Below are 26536 nucleotides of genomic sequence, written 5' to 3' on the forward strand. Positions count from 1 at the left end.
GTTTTGCAGCAGTTTACAAGAAATAAAAAGCCGTTGGGAGATTACGGCAAGTATCTTACCATCATCTTCCTCAGCGGTCACTTCAGCCCATCCCAATCTCCGGCCACTTCGGTAGATAATTTACAAATCAAATACCGCCACATCACAAGGACGAAATTAAACTGCTACAAGTTTTTGAAAAGATTTTAAAATTAAATCAAACCAAACCACAGGCGAACCAAGTCACTCAACTGCTCTCTCACAGGATTTTTTAAAAATGTCGCTAAAAATGTATGCCCTGTCGATGCGCTATAGTTTAGGTAACCGAATTTTGACCTTTCATTTTTAACAATAAAAACTCATCCCATCACATTTTTTTATCCCGCCCGCAATTGTTCGGCATGATGGGACTGTGAGCAGGAAAACGGCGTGACTGTGAAACTGTGGGACGACGTGATGACAACCCTAGTCAGCAGAGCGTCCGGCTGGGTGCCGGGTGGCACGCTTACGGTGCGAGCGTGCGAGATATCCGTCTGCACTTTGCACATTGCAGTTTTGACCTGCCGCTGGACTGAACTGACCACTGACTGTCACTGATAGACCGTGACAAAGAGACATACGCTGCTGTCTATCCGGACCAGAATACTCTTGGTCTCTCTCCATTTCTCTCTGTTTTAACTTCTCATGAGTCTTCGGGGTCGCCTTCATCGAGCGCCAGCGCGTGCGTTAAAATTTTGTCAGCTGTACCGCAGCACTCTATGAGATCTGATATTTTCATACCGTACTTGCTGCGGTCTTCGAATAGTTTGTAAATTTTGTAGCACTTTTTTAGAATCTGCTATTAGAGATTTTTACGGTTGCTGCTATTTGAGATTAACCAACAGCAATCTAAGTGAAGAATACAAATTGACGATGGCGAGCAGGAATTCTTTAACCAGCGGGTCTCTCAGTGGGTCCACAAAGCACCATTCAGCGAAAAAAGGTACAGTAAGTATTGACTGTACGAAGGTAAAGTGTGGTACTCTACGAATGTACTGAGCCTATTCAGGTATGCACTATGCAGTAACAACTGAAAATGTCCCAAGTTTTTACCACATTGGAACTTCCTTGAACTTTTCTTTATTTTTTTATCTTACTTCAGTTAGCCTGCTAAGCTTTCTCGGGTTTTAACTGGCCTTTAGACTATTATGTGTCAGTTATCGCTGATCACTGCAGCTTCGTATACTAAAAGGCATCAAACTGTATCATTTAAAGAGCGGTCCCTTTACTGGGAAAAGAAAGGATTGCCTTTCCACATAACGCTATGAATTGTTCTTGGCAAAACGAAGCATGCTGCGGTTATGAAGCGATCGGAACGTTGGGAATTTTTTTGGATGATCACTACGCGAGGTGGAATAACATGAAGTAACGGAAATTTTGCGATAAAATAACTGTACGATAAAAGCCTATGGTGGATTTCCTATTTGTCGTACGTTCAGTCTTTAACACAAACAAGAGCTTTTGGTCGTGCATTCAGATGAAGCACGATCCATCGTAGCTTCTAATTATTCGTCTCATCTGTTTTTACATATGCTGTATTGGGAAAACTTCTGATTACGTCGCGGGTCTGTAATCTGCCAGCAAAACGAATGAGCTTGACAAAAGCCGGGGCAAAAGTGCGCTTAACCATGTATCCTGAATGTGTCCCAGTCAGCTGTTTTCCCTTCTGGCCTTGAATATTTTCTGGTAACCTAGGAAAAGTTAAACCATCGCGAATTCAGTTTTAGTCTGTAATTTCATCTACATCCCTGTCTCAAGAAGCAAAACTAACTTCGATGAAAATGATTTCAAGTTAAAAAATTAGCCGTACTTTGCGATCAGGCGGAAAGTTGTATAGGAAACAGCACGGTTAGATACTCAAAAACTCCCCATAATAATGAGATGGTAGGCAGAAACTGATAAGTAATTCAAAAGCTTCCATGTGGGACACTGAAGTATATGTTATAGGCAAATACGCCACCGGAATCCCAGAAGCATTTGAAGTGATGGAAAAGGTGAGGCTTTTCATGTATATTCGCACTGCACTGCCGGCATGTTGGAATATGTGGTTCTATGTTGCTCCATAGGCGTACCGAACGGTGCAGGCCCAGTGGACCGCGGAACAGGACGCCGTAGAATGTATGTATTAAGCGGAATCTGCTGGTGTCTAATAATTTATGAAAAAATCGTTTCAGTGGCCATCAAGACGCTGCAGACGCAAGTGATGGAGCGCGACCGGGTTATTGAACAGCAGACGGCGATGGTGGGTGTTCTGCAGAACGAGATCGCCACGCAGATGCGGACGGTGAACGAGCAGCAGCGGCGCGTCCGGGATCTGGAGGGTCGCTTAGCGGAGGAGCGGCGCCGTGTTGCGGAGCTAACGGAGCGCAATGCCGCCCTGCTGCAGGTCACCGAATCGCTCCAGGGGCCCTTTGCCATCTATGCCAAACTGATGGTGAGCTAGAGGATTCAGGTTTAAGTGTTCAGTGTCCTGTCAGGTTTCATAAGGGAAGTGGGTCGGTACATGGCACCGAATTCGTTTACATGCACGAAAATAAGCTTGCACTTTCGCGCACTCCAAAACACATTTTTCTTTCGGTTTATGACATTCTGTAGCCAGAAGATTTGTACACACGGGCGCGAAAACCGTTTGTACGCACTACAGCTGGTTCGGGAGTTATGGCTGTTAGAAAATTCCCAAAAGTTTAAATGCATTCAGGTGTACCAAAAGTCTCGTTATGGACCGATCTCTCTCAAATTTTGCATGTAAATGCACGTAACCACGAAGAACCGGGCCACTTCCCGTAAGGCAGCATCGGTCAACTGCATAGCGCCGGGTTACGGAATAAAGAAATAGGCGGACCGAAAAGCGTTTTTATATTAGCGAAAAGCATTATATAATAATTAGGTACATTACAGACGTTTACAGTGATTATTTGTAGAGTTCCAAAGGAGACGTCGAAGCACCGGTTGCTGCTGACGCTGCAATTCCACCAGTTGCCCCGATGCTGGTTCCTGCTGTCGTCGCTGCGCAAGGGTAAGGCTGTCTTGTAATTTTCCGATCTGTGGAAAAACTTTTTTCCTTTCACCCTGAGTTCCGTACTATTTATTCCGATTCATTATTCTCACGGCTACAACTAAATACCGAAGACTGCGAAATATGTTTATTCGAATGTATGCTTCTGTTATGCCTCTGTAGTAAGCCAAAGGCAAAGGCATACAGACAGTGAACGCGTTTCCTTCCAGGCAACCCGTGGCTGCTGTCGGGAACGTGGACTCCGCGACTGACCGGCAGGATTCCGCTGCGCCGGAGCGCCCAGTGGAAACGGTCGTTGAGCAGGTGGACGTCAACACGGCTGGAGCTCCCGTCTAATCAGTGCCCGTGGCGGACGATCCAGCGTCCAGCGCCGGCCCGAGTGGCGCAGTGAACGTGGACATGCCACCCACCCTCCCCGTCGAGCCAACCTCGGAGCCGACCGCCGCGCCACCTGTCCGCAAACCGCTTCTCATGAAACTAGCCCGAAGACCCATTGTGAAGATCTGTCGCTCCGACAACTCCCCGGCTGAACGGGAGACCCCGGCCACCCCGAAACCCTGTCCGCCCAAGGAGACCCCCGGTTCGGCGGCGCTGACCGTAACGGTGATGCGGGGCAAGCGGAAACGCGCGCAGACGCTGCTGGCGTCCAGCATCTGCAAGGGCTGCAAGGTGGAGTTTGCGGATGCGGGAGAGCGACGCCGGCATGCGTGTCCGCAGCAGCGCACCTTCCCCTGCACCGTGGACGGCTGCGACAGGACCTTCCGCAGCCAGCCCGGCCGGCGATACCACGAAAACGCCGCGCACGACCGCTGACCACAAGGGAAATTTGCTCGGTCTAAGCGGTCATGTTCCACTGACTAATGCGGGCTAAATGCGCGGAGTTCTGTACATTTCGTCTTTGCATTTATGCTTTGGTATGGTTACGATATTCGGGTATGTTGGTATCGCCATTGCCGTATACGATGCGTTAACATCATTCTGAAATTCGGTTTACGAGACGCGTTTAATGTCGAGCACCGTTCCTTTGATCGCGTATTCAATCTTACTGTACAGGATTTGTTTTATTATGTACAATTTTATATTTTCCCGGAATGAGCTCATATCTGGTTTGTTTTCCAGAGTGTAACGTGTAACTGATAGAACTCTTCAGTTTGTGGTGTAAATAAATGTTTTTTCTGCAGTTCGACTGTCCTGATTTTGTGCTGGCGGGAAGCCTCCCGTTGAAGTGCGTTTCCGATGTACATGTTCGCAGAATCGCAGTTTCGTACTAAAAGTTTTGTACTTAATGTGCTCAACCATAGCATGAACAAAGGCTATGGCTCAACCCCATAATCGTCAGTAAAAATATTTCGGAACATTGACACTCACTTCATTCGGATTTCTTGGGCGCCTTCCTTAGCTCACGTGTTTAAAGTGCGTGAAACATGCAGTGCGAGTAAACACTCGCTGCAAAAAATCTAGCAGTCACTACCACACATTTGATTTTTAATGCACGAGAAGGAAAATTCGCGTTTTTTGCTGGCCGATGTTCATTAGGTTTTGGCTTGCAGCTTATAACTGGATCAGTCTGGATAATCGAACTCGGCGGCGTCGGCGCAGTCGCTGGGATGCAGCGTAGCGCCGACACGCAGCCCGCGTGCGGTTGGGTAATGCTTCGAATCGAACAGATGCAGCACAAGCAAAATCGAAACGCTTACGTTGATTCTTCCCGTATTTTCGCGGCCTTCTTCCCTCGCTGCTAGTCTAGTGATTACGTTTGCACGCGTGCTTGCAAATCTTGCAGTCTGCTGCTTCAAGATTTCACAGCTGGTAACGAACAGAAGCCCAGTAAGTGTGTGCTACCCAAGTTACAGTGGCAGGCGTAGCAACCAGCAGCCCATAAGCTCTGCAGTCGGGAGCGCACTGGGAATCCACAATGGCCAGCCGAAACTCCGTAACCAGCGGGAATCCAAATGGGCACCGTTCAGCTAATCAAGGTATGAAGAAAGCACGATTTTAGATCTTTTGATTCAGTACAGTACGATTTAAACGAACACTCTCTGCACTTGCTTGAAGCTGCAGTGGTGCAGCGACGCGCATGTTGGAAACCGAATCAGGGAATATTCCACGGATAATGTTTGCTATACTCTCAAGTTTCAAGCGAATCGGGGTATCCATGATGTAGCTACACTAGACAGGCACTTAAGAGATGTTACCAAGTTCCGTATGAATTACGACCGGGAAATACGCGGCGGTTAGAGCAAGTAACACGACCGCCGACGCATTTTCCCAACAATAACATCAGCGTTAAGAAACAGCACCTATTTCGCTGGCAACATGCAGGTTCTGTTACGCCCTGCATTTTTGAAAAAGCACAGAAATGCAGGATACTGTCGGCAGAATACCGACCGACCTTGAAACCTTGACAAAATTTATCTCTGATTAAAAAATCTGGAATATAGACACTAGTGGAGTTGCGTAATGATTATCCCAGGTTTCTAATTCTTTGGTAAGCGCGGTTTGGTTTGGCTTGTTTCTTTGGTTTGTTTGTTTGTTTGTTAACTATGAAGTCGTTAGTTCTACTGTTGGATGTTAGGTCCATCCGAGAGCGGCGCGGAAGATAAGTTCAAGGAGGTTATCGAGGTGAGACACGCGCAGTACACCGTACGCACTGCATCGTTGACACGTTGATGCTCGTAGGCATGCGAACGTGTGGAAGCCAAGTGGGAAGAAGAGCGGCAACGCCAACAATGTAAGCCCGTCTCCCGGAATTCATTACTAGTCCGAGGTGCGTTGAATACGGCGCTTCACTGACTGCCTACTCTTGCATATGCAGCGACAATCCGGACGCTGCAAGAACAGGTGATGGAGCACGAGCGTGGCGCTGCCGAGCAAAAGACGCTGATAGCCGAACTGCAGGCGGAGATCTCCGTGAAGGAGCGGATGCTGGAGGAGCAGCAGCGTCGCTGGCAGGAGCGGGAGGTGGAACATCAGCGGGAGCAGACGCGCATCCGCGATCTGGAGGGGTGTCTGGTCGAAGAGCAGCGCCGCGTGGCCGAGCTGACGGCGCGCAATGCCACGCTGGCGCAGGTCACCGAGTCTCTGCAAGCGCCATTTGCCATATATGCCAAACTGATGGTAAGCATGCGTCCAGTTCATTTTTCTGTTCAATTAAGCTGCCCGGCCCGATTGAATGAAGGCATCAACTGTCGACTGCATGATAGTGCCGAATTGTACCTGGTACGGCTTGGCTACTCAGTAAACAATCATTCAATCAGGCGCAAAGTTTGGCAATAACAACAATTAAAAAGGGTGTCGGAAAGTGTTTTTATTAGCCAAAGACGATATAAAAGAGTCGAAATAAGTGTCGAAATATGCAAAGTACGAGGACAGCTGGGTGCTGTGAACATACCCTGCACGATTAGGTGGCGATGAACAGCCGGCTAAATTTAAGCCTTTTTTTTTTTTTTTAAGCCTTTGCATTCAGACTGTGATATCAGTAGCGTTGCGAACTAGGGCTAACCAGCTGTTCATCGCAGCCTAATCGTGCAGGGTATGTTCACAGCACCCAATTGTCCTCGTAGTCAATGTACGAAGGTCAGTACTGGTCAGCGCGGTAATTATGGGTTAGCAGTATATTGCGCTGAAAGATCCCTGTTATTATACTTTGTTTTGTTGTTTGTTTGTTTAATGAGCTTAATGTCTACAACAATCAGGGATGTCCTGCACGAGGTCATAGACTAACATGGAGAAAAGGCTAGCGCATTAGCGAAAGCCTTACATATAAAACATCACAAATCTAGACAACATGTAGTTTCACAGTAAACAGTAATGATCAACATGAAGTTGAAGGAAACGCTTAGTCCATTTTAAATCCGCCAACTTAACCGCATCCAGGCAAGATTCAAAACTGTTGATGCGGTTGTATGATTCCTGGGGCAGTCTGATCTCATTCCACAAGTGCGCCATTAGAAAGGCAAAGCTCCGCTCGCTAATGAACTTCCGTCCGTCCGAGGCGCAGGTGTCCACGGGTTCCACTGCGTAGGGATGTTCATCAAGGGACGTTATCTGACGTGTTCTGCCTGCAATACAAACGGCGGCAGTACCAAGTTTTTCCCGAAGTTTGAAAAATTTCTCTCCATAAGGTACAAGACGGAAAACCATCTTGTACATCAGGAGCAGAGATTTTTGGATACGACAAAATAACAGCGACTTGTAACCCGCTTTTTTTAACGTTTCGGCATACTCAAACTTGCAAGGTCCGAATCTGATACTTTTTAAAAATCGGTATTGGCAGTCTTTTAACTGATCAATTATTAGCTTATGTTGACAGAAAGCTACGGAACTGCCATAATCGGCTATCGGTTTGACAAGGGAATCGTACAACTTCGTTCGAGCCGCACTGTTTTGATATGGAAACAGTGCGTTTAGGTAACGGATACGTTTTTTCATGCGGGTAGCTAGATTTTCGCTGTTACGTTTCCAGTTTAGATGTCGGTCCAGGTAGATACTTCGCATTGTCGGATACTGGGATATTTTCACTGTTTAACGTGTATAAACTATCTGGCACTTTTATACGCTTTCTGGTGAATCGTACATGAGCGCTTTTCTTTGCATTGAAGTTTAGCTCGTGTTCAGCCGCATATCTAGAAACAATATCTAAAGCTGACTGAAACACCTGCTCGTCTTGAGGAGACTCAACTTTTTTTAGAAGACATACATCATCAGCGAAAACAAATACTTCACAGTCTTCTGGTAGATCCGGAATATCATTCATGACACACAGATACATTTGGGGGCCTACCATCGATCCTTGTGGAACGCCGCTTGTTACTTCTCGATGAGACGACAGCTTACCGTTTACATTCACTGCCTAAAAACGACCTTGTAAATAGTCACTAAAAAGTTCCACGAGAGCTTCGTTTAAGTTCAATTTACGAAGTTTGGTTATCACGGTGGAGTGATCAACACGATCAAAGGCTTTACTGCAGTCTAGAAAAACGCAGTCAACATCAATGCCACAGTCAATAAAGTTCATGACCTTTTGCACAAGGATTTGATTTAACAGTTCGGGTGAATGTTTTTTACGATAACCAAATTGGTAGTTGCGAATAAGATTGTTAGATGTTAGATGATTCGTTAATCTACCGTTAATTATTCTCTCGAAAACTTTGGATAACGGATGAAGACAGCTAACTGGCCTCCAGTTTTTGGGTATTGTGAGATCGCAGGACTGTTTCGGTATGGGGGTAACATAAGAAATTTTCCAATTCTTCGGAAATCGTCGTTCAGAGATACAACAATTGAACAAAATTTTAAGGGGAACAATTATTGCCGAACCACAAGTTCTAATAAGATGATTTGTCACAACAAACGGTCCGCTACTTTTCGAGATATCGACTGCTTTTAGCGCTTCCCAGATGTCACATTCATTGACGAAATTTTCATTTTGTTCAGATTTCTTGCCCACCGCCGATGACAGATGGCAGTGTGACGGGCACGGTAGGAGAGAATCAAAATAGTGTGCGTTCAAAACTTCCGCTTTCTCTTCGTCGGTTATAGCAACTTTACCATAATGGTGCAGGATCGGCATACCCTGTTTATCGACACTTTTTCGTACATAAGACCAGAACTTTTTTGGGTCACTTCGGGAGGCTGTGGCAACATCCTGAAGTTGTCGATTCATAAACTTTCTCGTCATTAAATCACACTTCTTAGCATAATTTTTCCAAGCTATTTTGAGTTTTTCCTTTCGCTCACCGACACCAGCCCTAACGTAACGCCTGTGTGCTGTATCTCTCGTCCTGATAGCTCGCTTTAGCGCAAGAGGAAACGATATCACAAATCGATTCTGCACTACTTAGTTGCCGCTTCCGGTCGTGTAGCTGACCGGTATTAATTTATTGCCGAATACGCTATAAGTTTTTACCGAATACGCTACAGTTACCCTACGTCGAGCGATTCGACACCGTGCTCATTTTTTTAGAATTCCAACGGCGCCATCGACAATCCTCTTGCCCCTGCACAAGCACACGCTGCACTTCCGGCTGTCGTCGCTGCGGAAGTGTAAGGATGTAGTGCTGCAGTTATTTAGTTAACCTGGAATTGTCAACCAGTATTCTTAGCTACTGCGCTGATTCGGAGCGTACCGTACCTAGAACGAGTAATCAAATGTAAATGTACCTGTACAGGCTGCCTTGAATTAAATATACCCTTAAGTGTAATATAGTGTCAACTTTAAACACTGGCTTGAGATTGGTTGAATTGTTCTCTTTTTTGGTTTTATGATTAATTCCTGGAAGCGCGTTGTAATTTTAATTGCCTAGAAAAGCTAACGAAATGTACTTTATTTGGATATTGGTGCAGGCATCACGTGACGGTGGCTGATGACATCCCGCAATCGGCGACAGCACCAAGGCCAGAGCTCCCGGCGGGAACGGTCGCCGCGCAAGTGGCCGTCGACACGGCGATGGCGGCCGTCGCGCCGCTCCCCGTGGCGGACGACGCAGCATCCAGCGTGGACGGCAGCCTGTCCGCGGACGGGGACCTGCCGCTGACGCTCTTCCTGGACCCACCCCCGCAGCGCACCGTCCCGCCACCGGCCTACCACTCCATTCTCCTTCTCCCTGCGGAACGCACGCTGCTGCAGCGCCTGAACGGCTGCATCGAGTCCGAGTACCCGGCCCCTCCGGGGCCCGCTCGCCCCCCGAAGACGGTCCGTTTCGCGGCGCTGCCATCGCCGGTGGCTGGCGGGAGCAAGCGGAAGCGCTCGGCCTCGGTGCTGACCGCCGGCACGTGCGGCGTCTGTAGCGTGACGTTCGCCGATGCGGCGGAGCTGCGCCAGCATGCCTGTCCGCTGCAGTGCGCCGTGGAGGGCTGCGGCAAGACCTTCAGCACCGAATCCGCCCGGCAGCGCCACGAGAAGGGCCACTTCTCTCCGCTGAAACGGGGAAGCGCCCATGCGTCGCGCTAGTTGTATGGACGCCTTACAGGATGCCGCACTTGGAACGGGAGTCGCGTTAGTCGTCTGTCAGACCCTTGATGTAAAAGTTAATGGTTTCGGTATATTTCGTCGGTTACGCTTTGCACGAATATGCATCGCCGTTAAGATAATGCGATGATAACATTTTTTCCAGTTACTCGCACAGTATTATCAAATTACTTTGATCTAACGTCGGGTTGTTTTCTGTGGTGTAATCTTTTTATATGGTTTCTGACTTTCTGTCGTTATTCAGTTGGTCACCGTTGGCGTTGGTGTAACTCCAGTGCAGTGCTTGCCTAAATATTTTCTGCATTTATATTAGCCTGTAAGCCTGTTCTGTTATTTTTGTTCCGGGAAGATTTCCATTGCCGTGTTTTTCGACTTTTTTCATAAAATCATGAATTAAAAGTATAAAATTTTTAAAATGTACCAAAAAAAGTTCCATTAGCCTGGTAAGATATCTTCATCAGCTTGTGGTGAATAAGTTGGCTACTGTAGGAAAAATAATAAAAAAGGGAACAGCCAATTGTGACCTTAAGCTATCCAAAACTTACACAACGTGTACTTTAACCGTAGACCCCTCAACATATACGAAACTTTTACCACTTTGCAAATCGGCAATAAAAAGACAACAACAATCAACCTACTAGAAATAATTTCGTCCAATTGGTGAACTGGTTTTGAATCTGAATGGATTGTAAGTCAATGCACAAAGGCTAGCAAATAAAAACGTAAGCAACTGTTGCAGGAAGACTTCACCTACAAAATCAGTGTCTAATCAAACAGAACAGCGAGTGAGAAAAGTCGTGAACGATGAGCCAACGGTAGAGAAAAACCGGCTGTTTATACGCAGCCCTCAACACTGAGCAGAACAGCGCAGTTACAACAGTCCGACCACGGAGCTGACCAGAAACCGGCGTCCAGGAGACCAGGCAGTTAATCGAAATAGGGGCCCGTGTCAGGATAGCGTTGTGGGCTCCACGCAGCGGGCAGAGGGGAACCAAGGGTTTCGCTGACTGTGAGGTTGGCCACCGTCAGGACGCTCAGCTGACCGACGTCCAACTGCCCGATGTCCGCCGCCGTCCACAGCCGCCCGCGGTGCACAGTGCCGGGACGCGGATCCGGGCTCTGGTAGTTGTTCACCGTCTGCAATATGCCTGCTACTGTTTATTCGGCAACGACCAGCTTACATAACGCACATCCTGCGCTGATAAAACTATAACCAAAAGCCAATAAAAATTCCGTGTTTTCCCAGAACATATGCTGGGCACAATGGAAGGCCTGGATAAGCTCAACGAAATTTTTCTGTTATAGTTTAGTGTTTCTTTTTATATATATGTATTGCGTTTTTGATTTGACCAATAAAGTCCATCAATACCTACTCCACTTTGTCTTAAAACCAAGAACGCAACTTTTCTGACCGGGACCAATTTTTCATCCAGAAACTAATTTGTCCGAACGAGCAGAAACCCGGTTTAACTTGGAATGACTCAATTCGAAAATATGAAAAGTTAAGCGTTTTAACTTGTGATGAAAAACACTGATCTCGTAAAATACACGCTCTCAAAAGAGCGACCCTGGACCTACCTTGACAACATCTTCAATCTCAGCGTCATTGTGTTCAGCGATGCAGGCAGCGATTCGCTCCTTAACGGCCAGCCGGTCCAACGGTCGTTGCAGCAGCAGACCCTTCTCGAACACCTCCCACACCTGCACCGCCATCTCCTCCCGCGACTGCACGTTGAATACGTGCTGCTCCACAACCGCCTCCAGAAAGCTGATAACGCGGCACTGCTTCCACACCATGCGACGGTCCGCCGCGAAATCCTCGGCCAGGCTCGTCAACCGCTCGACCATGTGCTCGAATACCACGTCAATTTGCCCGTACATGTAGTCTTCGGTATCGAAAATACTGAAGCAGGCCTGGAACAGCACCAGCGTCGGCAGGCGGTGACTGCCGCGGAGATGACGCACCACCGCCGACAATTTCCGGCAGTCCACGAGCCCCATGCCGCTGAGGACCAGGGTCGTGGTGGCGGTGGTCAAGCATTTCAGCAGACAGGTCACCAGCCACATGTCGCGCATGAACGGGAAGTCGGGATACTCGGACGACCAGCCGTCGATGTGGATATCGGGGAAGTAGGTTTCCGTGGTGAGAATGCTGTTCCACAAGGCGCAGACACGGCGACAGCGGACGCGCCGGCTGCAATCCAGCGATTGGAAGACCTCCACCAGCAGTTCAATCGGCAAAGCCAATACCGCACTTCTCGCAGAGGTTTTGCGCTGTTTCCTGGCGTTGTCCAGGGAGATTTCCCGGAGCACGTAGTCCAGGGTGAGTGAGGGATGGTCAGTCTCGGTCTTTTTCTTGGCCCAAGCGTACGTTCGTTCCTGCAACCGATACATACAACGAAATTTTAAAAAAAGGTTGGAGTTTTATTTTTATAATTTATATGCTCGTTGACATGCGTATTGAAAAATAAAAAGAAAAATAAAAAGAAAATTGATAATTATGTTAGCACTATTTCATTCAGGGGTCGGTGTTGCTTCAGGACGCATAATTCTTAATACATAAAAGCCATTCCCGTAAATTTAACCTGCATTCCTGCACAAATCACTTGATCGTATAACACTTAACAGCGTTGTTACGCAGAGCCTAAAATAGTGGAATTTTAAAGATTGACACCCCCCGGGTGGGTGATCTGCGGTGTGGACTGGGGGGAGGGGGCATGGCGGCAAGGTGTAAGCCACTGTAGGGTCAAGAGTTACATCAAATGCCAGTTTCTGCGCGAAGACACGGAGCTTTCCCTCCAGAAACTGCTAGAACTTAGATTAAAAATAGTACTAATAAATCGGAATTTGTGGTACGATAGATTTTGGGCATTAAGCAACGGAATTTGCAGAATTTTAGCGGAAAGTATTTCCACGCGAAGCGCGAAGCCAGCGAGCGATTTTGCTGCAAAAATTGCTAGAACTTAATCTTAAATTAATAATTAGTAGAAATAATTTTTCTTTGCAGCGAAAGCTTAAGGGCATGCCGCATGAAGTATGGTTGTATCTTGTATATAGTCTTCAGAAAAGATTCGCGCGAAGCGCGAAGGTGACGCACGTTTTTACTTGGAGAATTGCTAGAAATTTTATAAAAATTAGTTAAATATTACAAATTTCTTGTAAAGCACTTCAATGAACACTCGAGTTCACTGCAACAAATAATATTCTTATTTATATTTTTAATTTATTTTTTAAATCGCGGACCCCCTCAATCTTTTTATTGCATTTTTCAACTTTCAACAGATTGACAGTTTTTCCCGTAAAGTTTGACAAAATTTTTAAAGATTGACACCTGTGTCAAATAATTGACACTATTTTAGGCTCTGTTGTTACGTTTCACGAAGGCATCTAACTTATAATCTGACAATTTCGAACGAAATTCAGAGACTTCCGGCGGAAGGATGAGTAAATGCAACCGCTCGGAGTGGCAGCTTCAGACGAATTGCATCTTGAAGTTTCGGAACTTCAAGATAAAATTTCCGTTTTCTACGGCGTCTTCAAAAAATGGTAAAATATAGGGTACAATATTTCCATTAAGAAACTGAAAATAAATTAAGTAAAAGAAACCACTCCAAATTGTACGAGCTTGAAAAATTGAAAAACATGCAAGAACAGTGAATCAGTGTGAAAACGTTCTTCGTGGGTATGTGCATTTACATGCAAAATTCGAAAGAGATCGGTCCATAATGAGACTTTCGGTACACCTGATGCATATAAACATTTTGGAATTTTCTAACAGCCATAACTCCCGAACCGGATGTGTGCGCACAAACGTACGGTTTCCACGCCAGTGTATACAAATCATTTGGCTACAGAATGCCATAAAACAAGACAAAAAAGGATTTGGGAGTGCGCGATTTGGGAGTCGGACTTGTTCACGAATTTGGTACCATGTACCCGGCCACTTCCCTTAATGCCACTTACCACCTGTTCAGCTGTCAGTGGGGCGGCGGTCTGGCGCTGCAGATACAGCATGGTCTGACTGAGCACCGACGTGCGCAGCACCTGGCAGCGATACTTCAGTGCGCACTTGAACATCTTCTTCAACACCTGGGACGTGTTGGTCCAGTAGGCGGCCGGCAGCGGACAGCTGCGGATGACAAATCGATCCTCCGTCACCACCCAGCCCCGCAGAACCTCCTGGGAGGGGTGGGGACGCACTTGCTCACTGGGAGCAGTTCGCGGACGACGCCGTGGGGCAGCTGCACCTCCACGAACAGGACTCCCTCCGATTCGAAGGGCTCCAGCTCCACTACCTCACCGGGGCACCACAGCCAGGCGCCGTCGCGCGCACGGGGCAGCAGCACCTGCATGTGTTGCGGCGTCCAGGGCTGGCCATGGCGTCTAGCGAAGATTTCCCCGAATTCAGCGAAGTGCGCGCGCTGTCCCGCACAGCGGAAATCGATGATCAGGCCCCCCTCCGCCACGTCGACCACCTCACCGTGCTGTAGTTGGCCGTCGACCAGGACGTCCACGCCGTTCCACGCGTACACCGTGTGCTGCGCGTCCTCGTACACCAGCATCGCGCCGTTCGTGGCTAATGGGCTTTCTCGATGGCTGTAATATTTCACGAGTCGGTGGACCAGCAGAAATTCACAGGTTTATATGAGTTTTATCCGAGATTTAACCGAATCGCAATTCTCAGAATTCTGACCAAGTTGTCAACAACTTTCTCGCCTGTGAGAGTGATTAAGCGCATTATCTTGATTTGCAGCTGCGATAATATCAGGGATACTCGCCAGCTGAAAAGCCAAACAAATGCCAGCTGACTGCTGCTAGCACGGTAAAGGCAGAGCCACGGTTTGCAGCACGCCTGCATTTTGAGCGTGATCGCCATTCTGGGCGGTCACGGCGGTGGATTTGCAATTCGTGCGCTTTGTGGTTCTGTCAAAATCTCTCTGTCATTAGTATTAATATCTAAATTTTTTTAAAATGTTGCTGTTTTTTGTTGCCATATCGTGACCAGACTAGTGAAGTGTCTCAGGATATGTCTGCTCGGAAATAAACAAAACCAGGCACACTTCATTCGCGAAGCCACAGTCTTATCCGACAGAAGAGGGAAGACCCTCATGAACGAGTAACCAACGGTAGAGAAAACCCGGCTGTTCATCGGCAGCACTTAGCACGGAACAGAACTCCGCAGTTACAACAGTAAGAGGACTGATCAAGGAGATGGTAAGTAATCGGCGTCGAGAAGACCCCGCAGCAGATCCCCAAAAGGATCAACGTCAGCGCTAAGTTGTGCGCGTTCCGCATTGGCAAGCGACGAATCAAAGCCTGCGCCGAGGCTGGCCACCGTCAGGACGCTCAGCTGACCGACGTCCAGCTGCCCGATATCCGCCGCCGTCCACAGCCGGCCGCGGTGCAGGGTACCGGGCCGCGGATCCGCGCTCTGGTAATTATTCACAGCCTACACAAGTTCATCTTCATTTCTGATAATTATGAAGGAGAATTATTAATATTTTACAATTTATATCGATCGTTGATAATTTACGTCACATATAAATATAATCGACATGTATGAGCCATGCCAAATGCGTGTGACGTGCCGCAAAATAAAGTTTGCAAAATGTATCTGCTGCTGTGATAATGCGGTAGAAATATTAAGGAACAAGCCTGACGCTCTCCAAAAAAAATACTCGTACGCAACCTACCATCACCATATCCTCAATCTCGGAGTCGCTATGGTCAACGATGCAGGCAGCGATCCAATCCTTAACCGCCTGCCTGTCCAACGGTCGCTGCAGCACCAAACCCGCCTCGAACACCTCCCACACCTGCACCGCCATCGCCTCCCGCGGTTGCACACTAAACACATGCTGCTCGACAACCGCCTCCAGACTGCTAACCACCCGGCACTGCTTCCACACCATGCGACGGTCCACCGCGAAATCCCCGGCCAGCCGCGTCAACCGCCCGACCGACTGCTCGAACAGCACGTCCCGCTCCTCGGTGTCGAAGACGCTGAAGCGGCACTGGAAGAACACCAGCGTCCGCAGGCGGCGGCCGGCGAGGAGATGGCGAACCAGCGCGGAGAGCTTCCGGCATTCCAGGAAGCCGACGCCCGTGATCATCAGGGTCGTGGTGGCCCGGTTCAGGCATTTCAGCAAGCTGGCCACCACCCAGAACATATCGGGCAGGGATGGGAGGTCGGCAGACTCGGAGGACCAGTGGGAGACGCGGACATCGGGGAAGTAGGTGTCGGTGGTGAGGATGCTGTTCCACAGGGCGCAAACACGGCGACAACGGACGCGGCCGATGGAGTCCAGTGTCTGGAAGATTTCTACCATTAACTCAACGGGCAACGGAAGACTTTGACGATTTCCGGGAGTTTTGCGCTTTTTACTGGTGTTGCCCATGACGATTTGCCGGAGGACATAGGCCACTGCGGACGAGTGAACGGCTTTGTGCACCTCGTATTTGGCCAAAACATAAGCATCTTCCTGCAACAATTATTAAAAATGAACTCTTGTTACTGTATTTTAATACGAGAATAAGAGGAGCAGTATTTTGGCTGCTCAGGAGGCGCAAAGGGTCGCTTAAAGACGCATAGCTTCTAATTCACATGAACGACTTCCTTCAGAGTAACATTTATTCCTGCGGAAATCACTTTTCTGTCTAACGTAATTTATGTTTAACGACAAGCTCCTCAATGAAAATTTCCAACGACAGAAATTCAACGACTTCCGCCGTCTGAAGAGATTGCAACCGCCCGTGTGACAGCAAATGTCAATTTTACCAAGAACGTCGTTCAGAACGATTTTGAAAAAATCTGTTTTCTTCCTTTTTGATTATCTCCCCAAAAATGACTACTTCCTCTGCAGTGCTTTTATTTAAAACAAATAAGAATAAAATTAATGAAGTACAAGAAATGCTTCTTGGTTGAAGATGCACCATTTGGAGGCAGACTGATACAAAACCAGTAAAAGCAGAACGAACACAGAATACTACTTAAATTTAGTCAGCCAATAATCAATATCATCTTTAAGACTGACGTCCTTAACCCGGAATGCATGACGAAAATAAAAGCAAAGTTAACAAAATCATGACTGCACTTACCACATCTTTACAAGTCAGTGGAGCGGCGTTCTGGCCCCGCAGACACAGCATGGTGCGGCTGAGCACCGCCTTGCGCAGCACCTTGCAGAGTTTGCTTAGTTCGTACTAGAAGAGCGCCTTCAGCACCCGCGACTCGTCGCTCCAGTAGTCCGAAGGCAGCGGGCAACTGCGGATGACAAACCGCGTCTCCGTCACCACCCGCCCCCGCAAATCGTTCTTGGAGGGCCGTGGGCGCACCTGATCCCCGGGGACCAGTTCCCTGACAACCCCATGGGGTAGCACCACTTCCACGTACTTCGGTCCGTTGGATAAGGAATCGAAGGGACCCAGGTCGACCAGCTCCCCCGGGTACCACAGCCAGGCGCCGTCGCGCCCGCGCGGCAACTGCACCTGCACGTGCTGCAGGCCCGAGATCTGGTGGCGCTGGCAGCGACTCTCGAAGATCTCCCCGAATTCGACGAAGTGCGCGCGCTGTCCCGCACAGCGGAAATCGATGATCAGGCCGCCCTCCGCCACGTCGATCACCTCGCCGTGCTGCAGTTGGCCGTCGACCACGACGTCCACGGCGTTCCACGCGAACACCGAGTGCTGCTGGTCTTCGTACACCAGCATCGCGCCTTGCGTGGCTAACACGGACGCTTTCCTGATCACCGATGGGTCTGATATTCCCCAAGTCGATTGCCCAGCAGAAATTCACAGATATTCCAAATTTTCAAATGTATTCCAGATTTGTACAAGTCAGAATCCTGTCACGGACTCACTGTCAGACACTTTATGTTTCTGGCCCGTCAAAAACATGTTTAACAAATCGAAGACTGCAGTTGTGCTTTTTGCCAGCTGATCGGCAGCTAGGAGCAGCACGGCTGAATTTCTCCAACGTGCTCGCCTCTCTGGGCGGTGATTTTGTGCGACTGCGGTGCAATAATTTTTTTAAAATATAACCGGCTCCCCTCTAAGGAAATTTCCATTTTTTGATTGAACTTTTGAAGACAAATTTGGCAGTTAGGATACTTAAAAACATAGTTTCATCGACAATCGTCCAGGAGGCGTGGCACGATTCCGATACCGCTACGATTTCGCCCAAAATTTCCGTTATGATAAATCCGATATTCCGCGCTTTTTCCGCGGAAAACATCGGAATTGTCGGACATATCGGTGGTCTCCGATGACTTATCGGACCAGCTGTGGAACAGACTGTACCTGAACCAGGGTGTTGAGTCTACACACTATATTGCCTTACGTCAAGAACATTTTTATTCAGATTGCAACTAGCACACTATACCGTACCGGTTCGGTGTATCAACCGGCTTTTTTTACAACGTCAAGTGCAAGAAATAGACCACTACTGTAAGATTAAAGATGCCCAATGCACAAATTTAAAAAAAGCGCTACAACTCTATGGATCAGACGGTCCCCTGTCGTATACCAAAAAAACTGGGAAATCTTTATGCGTCGCTAACCAGGAGCCAGCAAACAGCCCGATCAATGCACCGAACGCAAGAGACTATAGTAATTATTATTATGGATAACGCGTCGGAACGATATGGTGACTGCCACGCAAAATGTCCTCAAAAGTCAAAATCCGGATCATCCAGGGGATAGGGCCAGCTGGTAGGTGGGTCAACGGGAGTACCGCGCTTGGCAATGTTGTCGGTAGCGGGCAGAGACAGATCGATGGCTTCGCTGAAGCTGGCCGCCGTCAGGACGTTCATCTCGCTGACGTCCAGCTGCCCGATATCCGCCGCCGTCCAGCCGCGACCGCGGTGCAGCGTGGCCGGCCGCGGATCCGCGCTCTGATACATACCAACCGCCTGCAATGCAATCATTTGTACAAGTGTACACGTCGATCCTTATTATCACTTCGACGTTTTCCCATACCGAACATTTTCGCACTCTGGATTCGCGTACCAATCACCAGAGACACGGTATTTTCCGCATGAAAAAAATTATCAAAAAATTGATTAGGTGATTATACGCATTTTTACACAAGCATGTACAGGAGATTAAAAGAAAGTGCAATGAGTGCATCCTATGATCCTAATGATTTTGGATGTTTTTTTAATGTTTAAAATTTCGTCATTTTAATTAGCGTAAAGATGCGCGAGCGTATTGTAATGCGCGGCTGTTGCCGAATAAAAAATTGCATTTAAAAGAAAGTATGAAGGTTAAGAATGCGGAGCTTCGCAGCGAATATGTTTTGGTTCGTTTCGAAATCTTCGTAGTTTTTTGGTTGTATAAGATAAACATGTAAGGTCTTTACCCTAATAATATCATCAATCTGAGAGTCATCGTGTTGCTCAACGCACGCAGCGATCCAGTCCTTAACCGCCGGCCGGTCCAACGGTCGCTCCAGCACCAAACTCTTCTCGAACACCTCCCATACCTGCAACGCCATCTCCTCCCGCGACCGGACGTGGAAACCCTGCTGCACCACCACCGCCTCCAGCTGATCGTGCGCCAGACGGCACCGCTTCCACACCATGCGACTGTCCGCCGCGAAATCCTCGGCCAAGCCGACCAAACAATTGACCATATCCGGGAAGTAGTCCTCCTCCTCTTCTTCCATATCCAGATAGCTGAAGCGGCACTCGTTCAACACCAGCGTCCGCACGCGATAACCACTGAGAATATGGCGAGCCACCTGTAACGTGATTCATATTATGTCCGTGACTTTAGCGAGTCTGCTTGACCTACATGCTATTTTGTTGATATTCTATGTCTAGCTATATAAGCCACAGCCCGTTTTGTTGAGTCATGTGGTTTTCTAACTAGTCGATCGACTAAACAATGTATCAGCACGGTCAAATCTCTTAGTAAAACTCTTCTTTACACACCGCCGCCAAGCTCCGACATTGGACGATATCCAGGCCGGTGATGACCAGGGTCTTGGTGGTGCGGTGCAGGCATTTCAGCAGGCAGACCACCATCCAGTACATGTCGGGGATGAACGGGAGGTCGGGAGCGTCCGACTGCCAGCCGGAGACGCGCACGTCGGGGAAGTAGGCGTCGGTGGTGAGAAGGGTGTTCCACAGTTGACAGACACGCCGGCAGCGGACGCGTCCGATGGAGTCCAGTGACTGGAAGATGTCTACCAACAGTTCAGACGGCAACGGGAATTTCTTTTGAGGCTGTCCGGATTTGCGCTTTTTGCTGGCGCTTCGGGTAGCCATTTGACGGAAGATGTGTTCGGATGTCGGGCACGGGGAGTCGGTCTCCGCCTCTTTCTTCGCCCAGGCGTACGCTTCTTCCTGCAACCAGTAATGAAATTGCGGATTTTTGCTAAGTCTGATTTATTTCAGTATATAAAAAGGGAAGTAGTTTATATAAAGGATTTAATGATTTAACGTCCGCACACATTCAGGGCCCAGTTCGAGGCAGCAGACACTCACAACAACAACAATTCTTCAGAATACACAGCATTTCAGATCCGCTTTAAACAATAATACATCAGCGTACTGCGTACATATAAAAAAATTCTGATTATTATCTTCCGGCGTTCCCACTTTAAAGTAGGCGGCAGATGGCCTTATAAAGTAATTATTTATGTAAAATCATAAATTACTCATTAACCCAATCAATTCCTTTTCGATTATTCGTTCTATGTCTTATTTTTAAATAAAAAGGAGACTTTTATTCAGCAGTAGACACAGCAGTACAAAAATGGTTGCGCTGGATTACATTAATTAAGTTGAACAAATTTTAAACACTAAAATAATACCAAAATAGGTCTTACCACTTGCTGAATTGTCAGAGGGGCGGCGTTCTGACACTGGAGATACAGCATGGTCTGGCTGAGCACGGACGTGCACCGCACCTTGCAGCGCTGGCCCAATTCCGCCTTAAAGAGCTCCTTCAGCACACGCGACTCGTCGGCCCAGTAGGTCCCAGGCAACGGACAACTGCGAATGACAAAATCCTTCTCCGTCACGACGCACCCCTGCAAGTCCTCATCCGATGGCTGCGGGCGCACCTGGTCGACGGGGACCAGTTCGCGGACGGTGTCATGAGGCAGCAACACTTCCACGTACTCGGAACGGTTGGAGAGGTAGGGCCCCAGGGGGAGCACCTCCCCGTGATACCAGATCCAGGCGCCGTCGGATGCTCGGCGCAGCAGCACCTGCACGTACGTCGGCCAGGTCTCCTGGTAACGGCTGTCGAAAATGCTCCCGTAGGCGACAAAGTGCGCGCGATGTCCCGCACAGCGGAAATCAATGATCAGGCCGCCCTCCGCCACGTCGATCACCTCGCCGTGCTGCAGTTGGCCGTCGACGCGGACGTCTACGGCGTTCCACGCGAACACCGTGTGCTGCTCGTCTTCGTACACCAACATATCGCGCAGTTCGTGGCTAGATCACAGATGGGTTCGATATTCGCAGAGTCGGTTGCCCGGCAGAAATTCACAGTTTTGTCAGGTGTATCCCAAATTTATATACAAAATCACTTGCCAGATACACTTTCTGTCACCGTCTCGTCGGTATAAATATTACACAAATGATAAATCTGAAACTTCAGTAATCGAATCTGGTGATAACGTACAGTACTGATAAGAAAAACGTTGAACGAAAAGCAGAAATGCACCTGCTTAGCGCACGCCTGTATTCTTGACGTGCTCGCCGTTTTGGGCGGTAGGTTAAAATTTCGTGAGATTGCGGCGTACTGCTTAGGTTTATGGTTGTAATTAAAAGTGAGTAGCGGCGCGCAGCCTTTAATTTGTCCGGCCTGCAGTCAGCGACCAAGATTCATCCCAAGATTCACAACTTGAAAATCTTACCAGAACTGTGCAGTTACGTTCAATTATTGATTTTTAAGCAAATTCAGCTATAAGGCTCTTTTCGAGAGTATTGTTAAAAACCACCAACGACTACGATCTCGTTTTAAAGATGGAATGGTGGCGCCTGCTCCCCATAGCGCGGCGACTGTGCAGCTGCTGTCCGCCCAGCCGTCTCCCACGATGCGCTGGTGCGAAGCCAACATCCGCTACCCCGACTGGATGGGGTTCTAGCGTGGGCTTACACAAGGATTCAAAAGCGTCTAACACAAGAATCGGTTACATGTTGTCGCTGTTCGATCATTATGATTCCGCAGCTCTTATCTGCAGTAATCTGCTTATTTAAAGCACTGATTTTTCCTCTTCTGGATTACTGCAGTCCAGTGGTAAAAGCTTTCCTTAAAATGCAACGAGAAGATCTAGAGATATGTGTTTTGAAATTTTTAAAAAGACTACGTCTGGGAAGCGCGCGTAATGATTACTGTGGCCGACTTCATGAGGTAAACTGGGACTGCGTTGAGTTACGTCGGGTTACGACCTCTTTTTTTGTTGCGTATAAGCTATTACTCGGCATTATGCCCCTCGGCAACTGCTTTTTCACTAGTTATGAGTCAGTCACTGCCGTCAATACTGTTGCAGGTAACACCCGAAATGCAAACCGGATGTCGCGCCATCCATTCCCGATTCAAGCTGCGAATACCACTTTTTGCAGAACCGAAGTGCCAGCCAGTGAAGACTCGTTCTCATGGAGGACTGACAAAATCTGGAATGACCTCGATTTGGACGCATCATCCTATCGCAGTATCGCTCACTACATGTGTTTCAGGCAGCACTGGACAGCGTTTCATGGAAGGAAATCGCCTCTGTTAAAGACCACCTTGACACGCTTAATTAGCTTGACCTTTGTTGAAATCGATGTAATCGTCCTTATTTTGTCGGTTTTGTTGCACTGTTTTCTTGTTTTAATTATTTGACTTGTCTATAGATCTCGATGAGGAGTGATTCGTTGTATCTGTAGACATTAAGCATTAAAACCAAACAAAACCAACCCTAAGCGCCGCGTGTGTGGTGTGTGCTTGTGACTACGGTATGTGTGTGCTGTGTGTCGCCTTGGTTGATGAAAATTAATAAAGGTCATGCTCAGACGCGGTTATACGTGGCGCTCGTCATAGATTCTACGTTTTCCGAAATGGTCAAATAGTTATTAGCCATCAGGAGAATGAACACTAGTTTTATTGCAGCCAGAAATTCTTGAAGATTACCACGATCACATCGCATCACGTTTTGTCCAGCCAAAGCATTTGGTCTGCCAATGCATTTTCTAGTTATTCTAAATTTACAAAGGTAATTCATTTTATTTTAGCCAGATCGTCATTATAAAGGTCAGTCCTCTTTTATTATACAGACACAAGTTCACAGCAGTATTCCAAAGGTCACTTATTTATTTGCATCGCCAATATTTGTTTCCATCCCATTCTATTAATTTTTATTAGTGCCACATCTGCTCTGTGAAGACCCCCCGCATTATGACGTCATTTTAAAGGTCATTTGTTTACATTTAATAATAGCCACATAACTCAGCTAGGAATAGGAAACATGTGGAAAATTCCTAACACCACCGATACTAGTATCGGTGGTGTTAGGAATTTTCCACATGTTTCCTATTCCTATTCCTATTCCTATTCCTATTCCTATTCCTATTCCTATTTCCTATTCCTATTCCTATTCCTATTCCACATGTTAGGAATTTTCCATGTGCGCGTACTTCTTCACGAATACTATAATCATCGTAGAAGGCGTTCTCCAAATGTATCGCTTTTGCTATTACAAACTCGTACTAGCTTCGTATTATTAAGTCACTTTATTGCATTTGTCTAAGAATTAACAATCAGTTAAGACAGATGAGAGACACATGAAAGTGATTTTCTTCAATACTTAGATAACATCAGTGAGCGAATGATTTTTTGTCGGTTATTTTTTATTTTCTGGTGCTGTGCATATATATTAAGCGCAAAAAAACTGAACATGATTTGGCGCCTGAACATGGCGCAAAGAATGACTTACTTTATCGTCGAAATACGTAATTCGAAACGTTTTAATAAAAATTTATCCTCCAAAAAAGTGCAGATTCGAATTGCTAAAAACACGATTTTCAAAGCAGTACTGTATCTGTATATTCCATGTTCCGTATATGCCGTATATTCTAGATGTACAAGCCTGTCCGTGTAATGAGCACGTAAAGGTACAGCTAATGCATATTTAGCGCGATATTAGCGCTGAGCACGATGGCCACTACACTACGTTTACCACAATGCGTAAATGCGCTCCGCAGTTAGATTGTCCCTTACTGCACCGACCGTTTTCTAGCCACCATCCGCCAGGCAATTACAATTATTCTCAATAAATTATCAGGTGCGCAGCAGGCCACCAGCCAGCGAAACGCATGTTACGTGTTTAAACAGTGTGGCGTAGCGTGGCGTTGTATGTTGTTTGGCGTAACCCATGAATTTACATTTTTTGCTGTTCTTTATCGTGCTCATCATCCGGACCGGCTTGTACAAGCTTGTCCGGTAATTTCTGTCGTAAAGGTACAGATGGCACATATTTAGCGCGAAGTATGCGCTATAGCGATTGCCACTACACTACGTTTGGCGTAACACGCAAATTTGCGTATTTCGCTGTATTGAACCGGCAGGAATTACCGGACAAGCTTGTACAGTATATATAGTATATATTTATATACTGCTTATATACAAGCCCATCCAACAATTCTTTGACCGCTGTAAGCGCAGCGCATATAAATCGCGCACAGTAATGCAAATACGCATCGTAGTGTAGTGGCAGATATATTTATAAATATTCAACCAATATATTAGATCACAATTAATAGACCATTATTAGACCAACGTGGAATCAATCATCTTTAGCCCGGGCATGTTGCAATCAGTAATTTGAAAGTAATATGGATATTAAGTACCACCGCGATATTGTATTGCAAAGCAAAGATAATACTGTTACAAAAGCATAAAATTAATATAAATTATGATGGCAATAAATAATGCTAAACATATTACATTGTATATCACAGATACAGTAACTGCAACACATGCAGATTTGGTGCTTATTTACGCAGAATACGCAGACCCATGTGGCGTGACGTGTCGAAGCACATTAAATGGTTCAAGCCCACGTTTCTTTAAATTCCCGCTTACAGCGGTCAAAGAATTGTTGGATGGGCTTGTATATACTGCTTGTACAGTATATATTTATTCTACAGTTTATTGAATAATGAAGTAATAATATTTTTTTCATTCGCCTTTTTGTAAAGCTGTAACTGCTGTATAAATTAGCTTAGTGCTCACTTCACGCTGTTGCTAAGCGCTTTTCTTCCGTGCACAAAACAAGACGAGCACCACATACAATAATAGTGAGTAGTGTTGTTGACCTACCGTGAATGTATGAAGCTTCAAACCATTAAAAAACTATCATCATAATAGTGAGTGCGTACTATGTTAATAAACTTTCGATTAGGCATTCGTACGACGACAAAAGCTTGAGACACAGCTGCAGACTGGCAGTGGCGCAGTTGAAATGCCATCAGTGCTTCCGGTCTAATAATATATTGAATTTGGCAATCGCGGCGACCGCCATCAGTACAGTATATGAAGCTTCCGATACGAAGGTTCTTGGCTGGCCACTAATTTAATTGACCAGTAAGTGTGTAAATAGATTTTGATGACCACTTCGTACACTACCTTTCCCTACCTTTTATTCCGTATACTACCTTTTGCGCTGCCTTCCTTTCCGTGCACAACCATTTTGCACCACATTTCTTTCGGTACGCTGTCTTTTTGAGGAACTACCTTTGACCCCGTACACTAACCGTTCACTTCCTTTATTCACATGCCTGACGTTCTGTTTTACAAATTTTTTCTTGTGACGACATCGTCACTACTCACTAGTCGCACCGCATCGCAATTAGCCACCGGTGTGCAGGTAAGCTGCACATTCCTGCGCGGTCATGTTGTACTGTTTCAGTGCTCGAAATTCTGAAATTACCTGTGCACTTAAAACCTACGAAAATCAAACTTTTTCTCTAGAAAAAACGAGCTCTTACGGCATCAGTGTCTCCTCTGCAGTGATGCCTTATGCAGTGTTCGTAAACCAAAACCTACAACGTGGGGAATACAATGCGAGCAAGAAAGGAAGCTACGGGTTTAGGGTGTGCGTTCTAGCGAAGACAGCGAAAACCGGTTTCTACAGCTCGTACGCGCACAGACAGCCACACTCATACGTGTGTAAGTGAATGCGAGCGGATTAAACCACTCACACACACATGTGCCGATCAATCGATACAGCAAGGCAGCATTCAGCTTGCGCTTTTTGGCAGCACTGGAATCCGCTGTCTTCGGTCTGTTTATAGTCACAACAGAGACGCTGCATTGATCAACCAGCCTCAGCGGGCAAAAAAGGCTGTTCGCTGGCTTTTTAACATAGACCGTAGCGTCCTCATTTAGTCAGATTGTATGTACTCTCATTGTTGATCGTGCTAATTTCGTCCACATTCGATGCATTTCAAGCGATTTTAAAATATCGCCATTTCAAGCAGATTGACGTTTCAATTCACTTCACATTTCACGCAAGGGTCCTCGTGGTTATGAAATGA

The 26536-nt window shown here is 47.0% G+C and overlaps 4 protein-coding genes across 4 annotated transcripts; 1 reads left to right on the top strand and 3 right to left on the bottom strand.

The window, feature by feature from the left end:
- Positions 1 to 4734: 4734 nt before the first annotated feature.
- On the top strand, positions 4735 to 10360 carry LOC129592454 (uncharacterized). Its single transcript, XM_055488499.1, has 6 exons — positions 4735 to 5010; positions 5610 to 5656; positions 5714 to 5765; positions 5850 to 6151; positions 9000 to 9079; positions 9380 to 10360. Exons 1-6 carry the CDS (start codon positions 4950 to 4952, stop codon positions 9984 to 9986), a joined length of 1149 nt encoding a protein of 382 aa, XP_055344474.1. The 5' UTR covers positions 4735 to 4949; the 3' UTR covers positions 9987 to 10360.
- A 216-nt stretch (positions 10361 to 10576) lies between these two features.
- On the bottom strand, positions 10577 to 14099 carry LOC129592357 (uncharacterized). Its single transcript, XM_055488368.1, has 3 exons — positions 13968 to 14099; positions 11583 to 12383; positions 10577 to 11141 (listed from the first exon to the last, which is right to left on the bottom strand). The coding sequence occupies exons 1-3, from the start codon at positions 14079 to 14081 to the stop codon at positions 10932 to 10934; spliced, it is 1125 nt and encodes a 374-aa protein (XP_055344343.1). The 5' UTR covers positions 14082 to 14099; the 3' UTR covers positions 10577 to 10931.
- Positions 14100 to 15063: 964 nt separating this feature from the next.
- On the bottom strand, positions 15064 to 17235 carry LOC129592358 (uncharacterized). The gene is made up of 3 exons (XM_055488369.1): positions 17103 to 17235; positions 15698 to 16486; positions 15064 to 15453 (listed from the first exon to the last, which is right to left on the bottom strand). Exons 1-3 carry the CDS (start codon positions 17151 to 17153, stop codon positions 15208 to 15210), a joined length of 1086 nt encoding a protein of 361 aa, XP_055344344.1. The 5' UTR covers positions 17154 to 17235; the 3' UTR covers positions 15064 to 15207.
- A 1114-nt stretch (positions 17236 to 18349) lies between these two features.
- Positions 18350 to 21629, bottom strand: LOC129592403 (uncharacterized). The gene is made up of 4 exons (XM_055488426.1): positions 20836 to 21629; positions 19937 to 20350; positions 19363 to 19743; positions 18350 to 18913 (listed from the first exon to the last, which is right to left on the bottom strand). The coding sequence occupies exons 1-4, from the start codon at positions 21430 to 21432 to the stop codon at positions 18671 to 18673; spliced, it is 1635 nt and encodes a 544-aa protein (XP_055344401.1). The 5' UTR covers positions 21433 to 21629; the 3' UTR covers positions 18350 to 18670.
- Between the last annotated feature and the right edge of the window lie 4907 nt (positions 21630 to 26536).

Source organism: Paramacrobiotus metropolitanus, unplaced genomic scaffold, assembly GCF_019649055.1.
Source record: "Paramacrobiotus metropolitanus isolate TYO unplaced genomic scaffold, Prichtersi_v1.0 Parri_scaffold0000052, whole genome shotgun sequence".
NCBI lineage: Eukaryota > Metazoa > Tardigrada > Eutardigrada > Parachela > Macrobiotidae > Paramacrobiotus > Paramacrobiotus metropolitanus.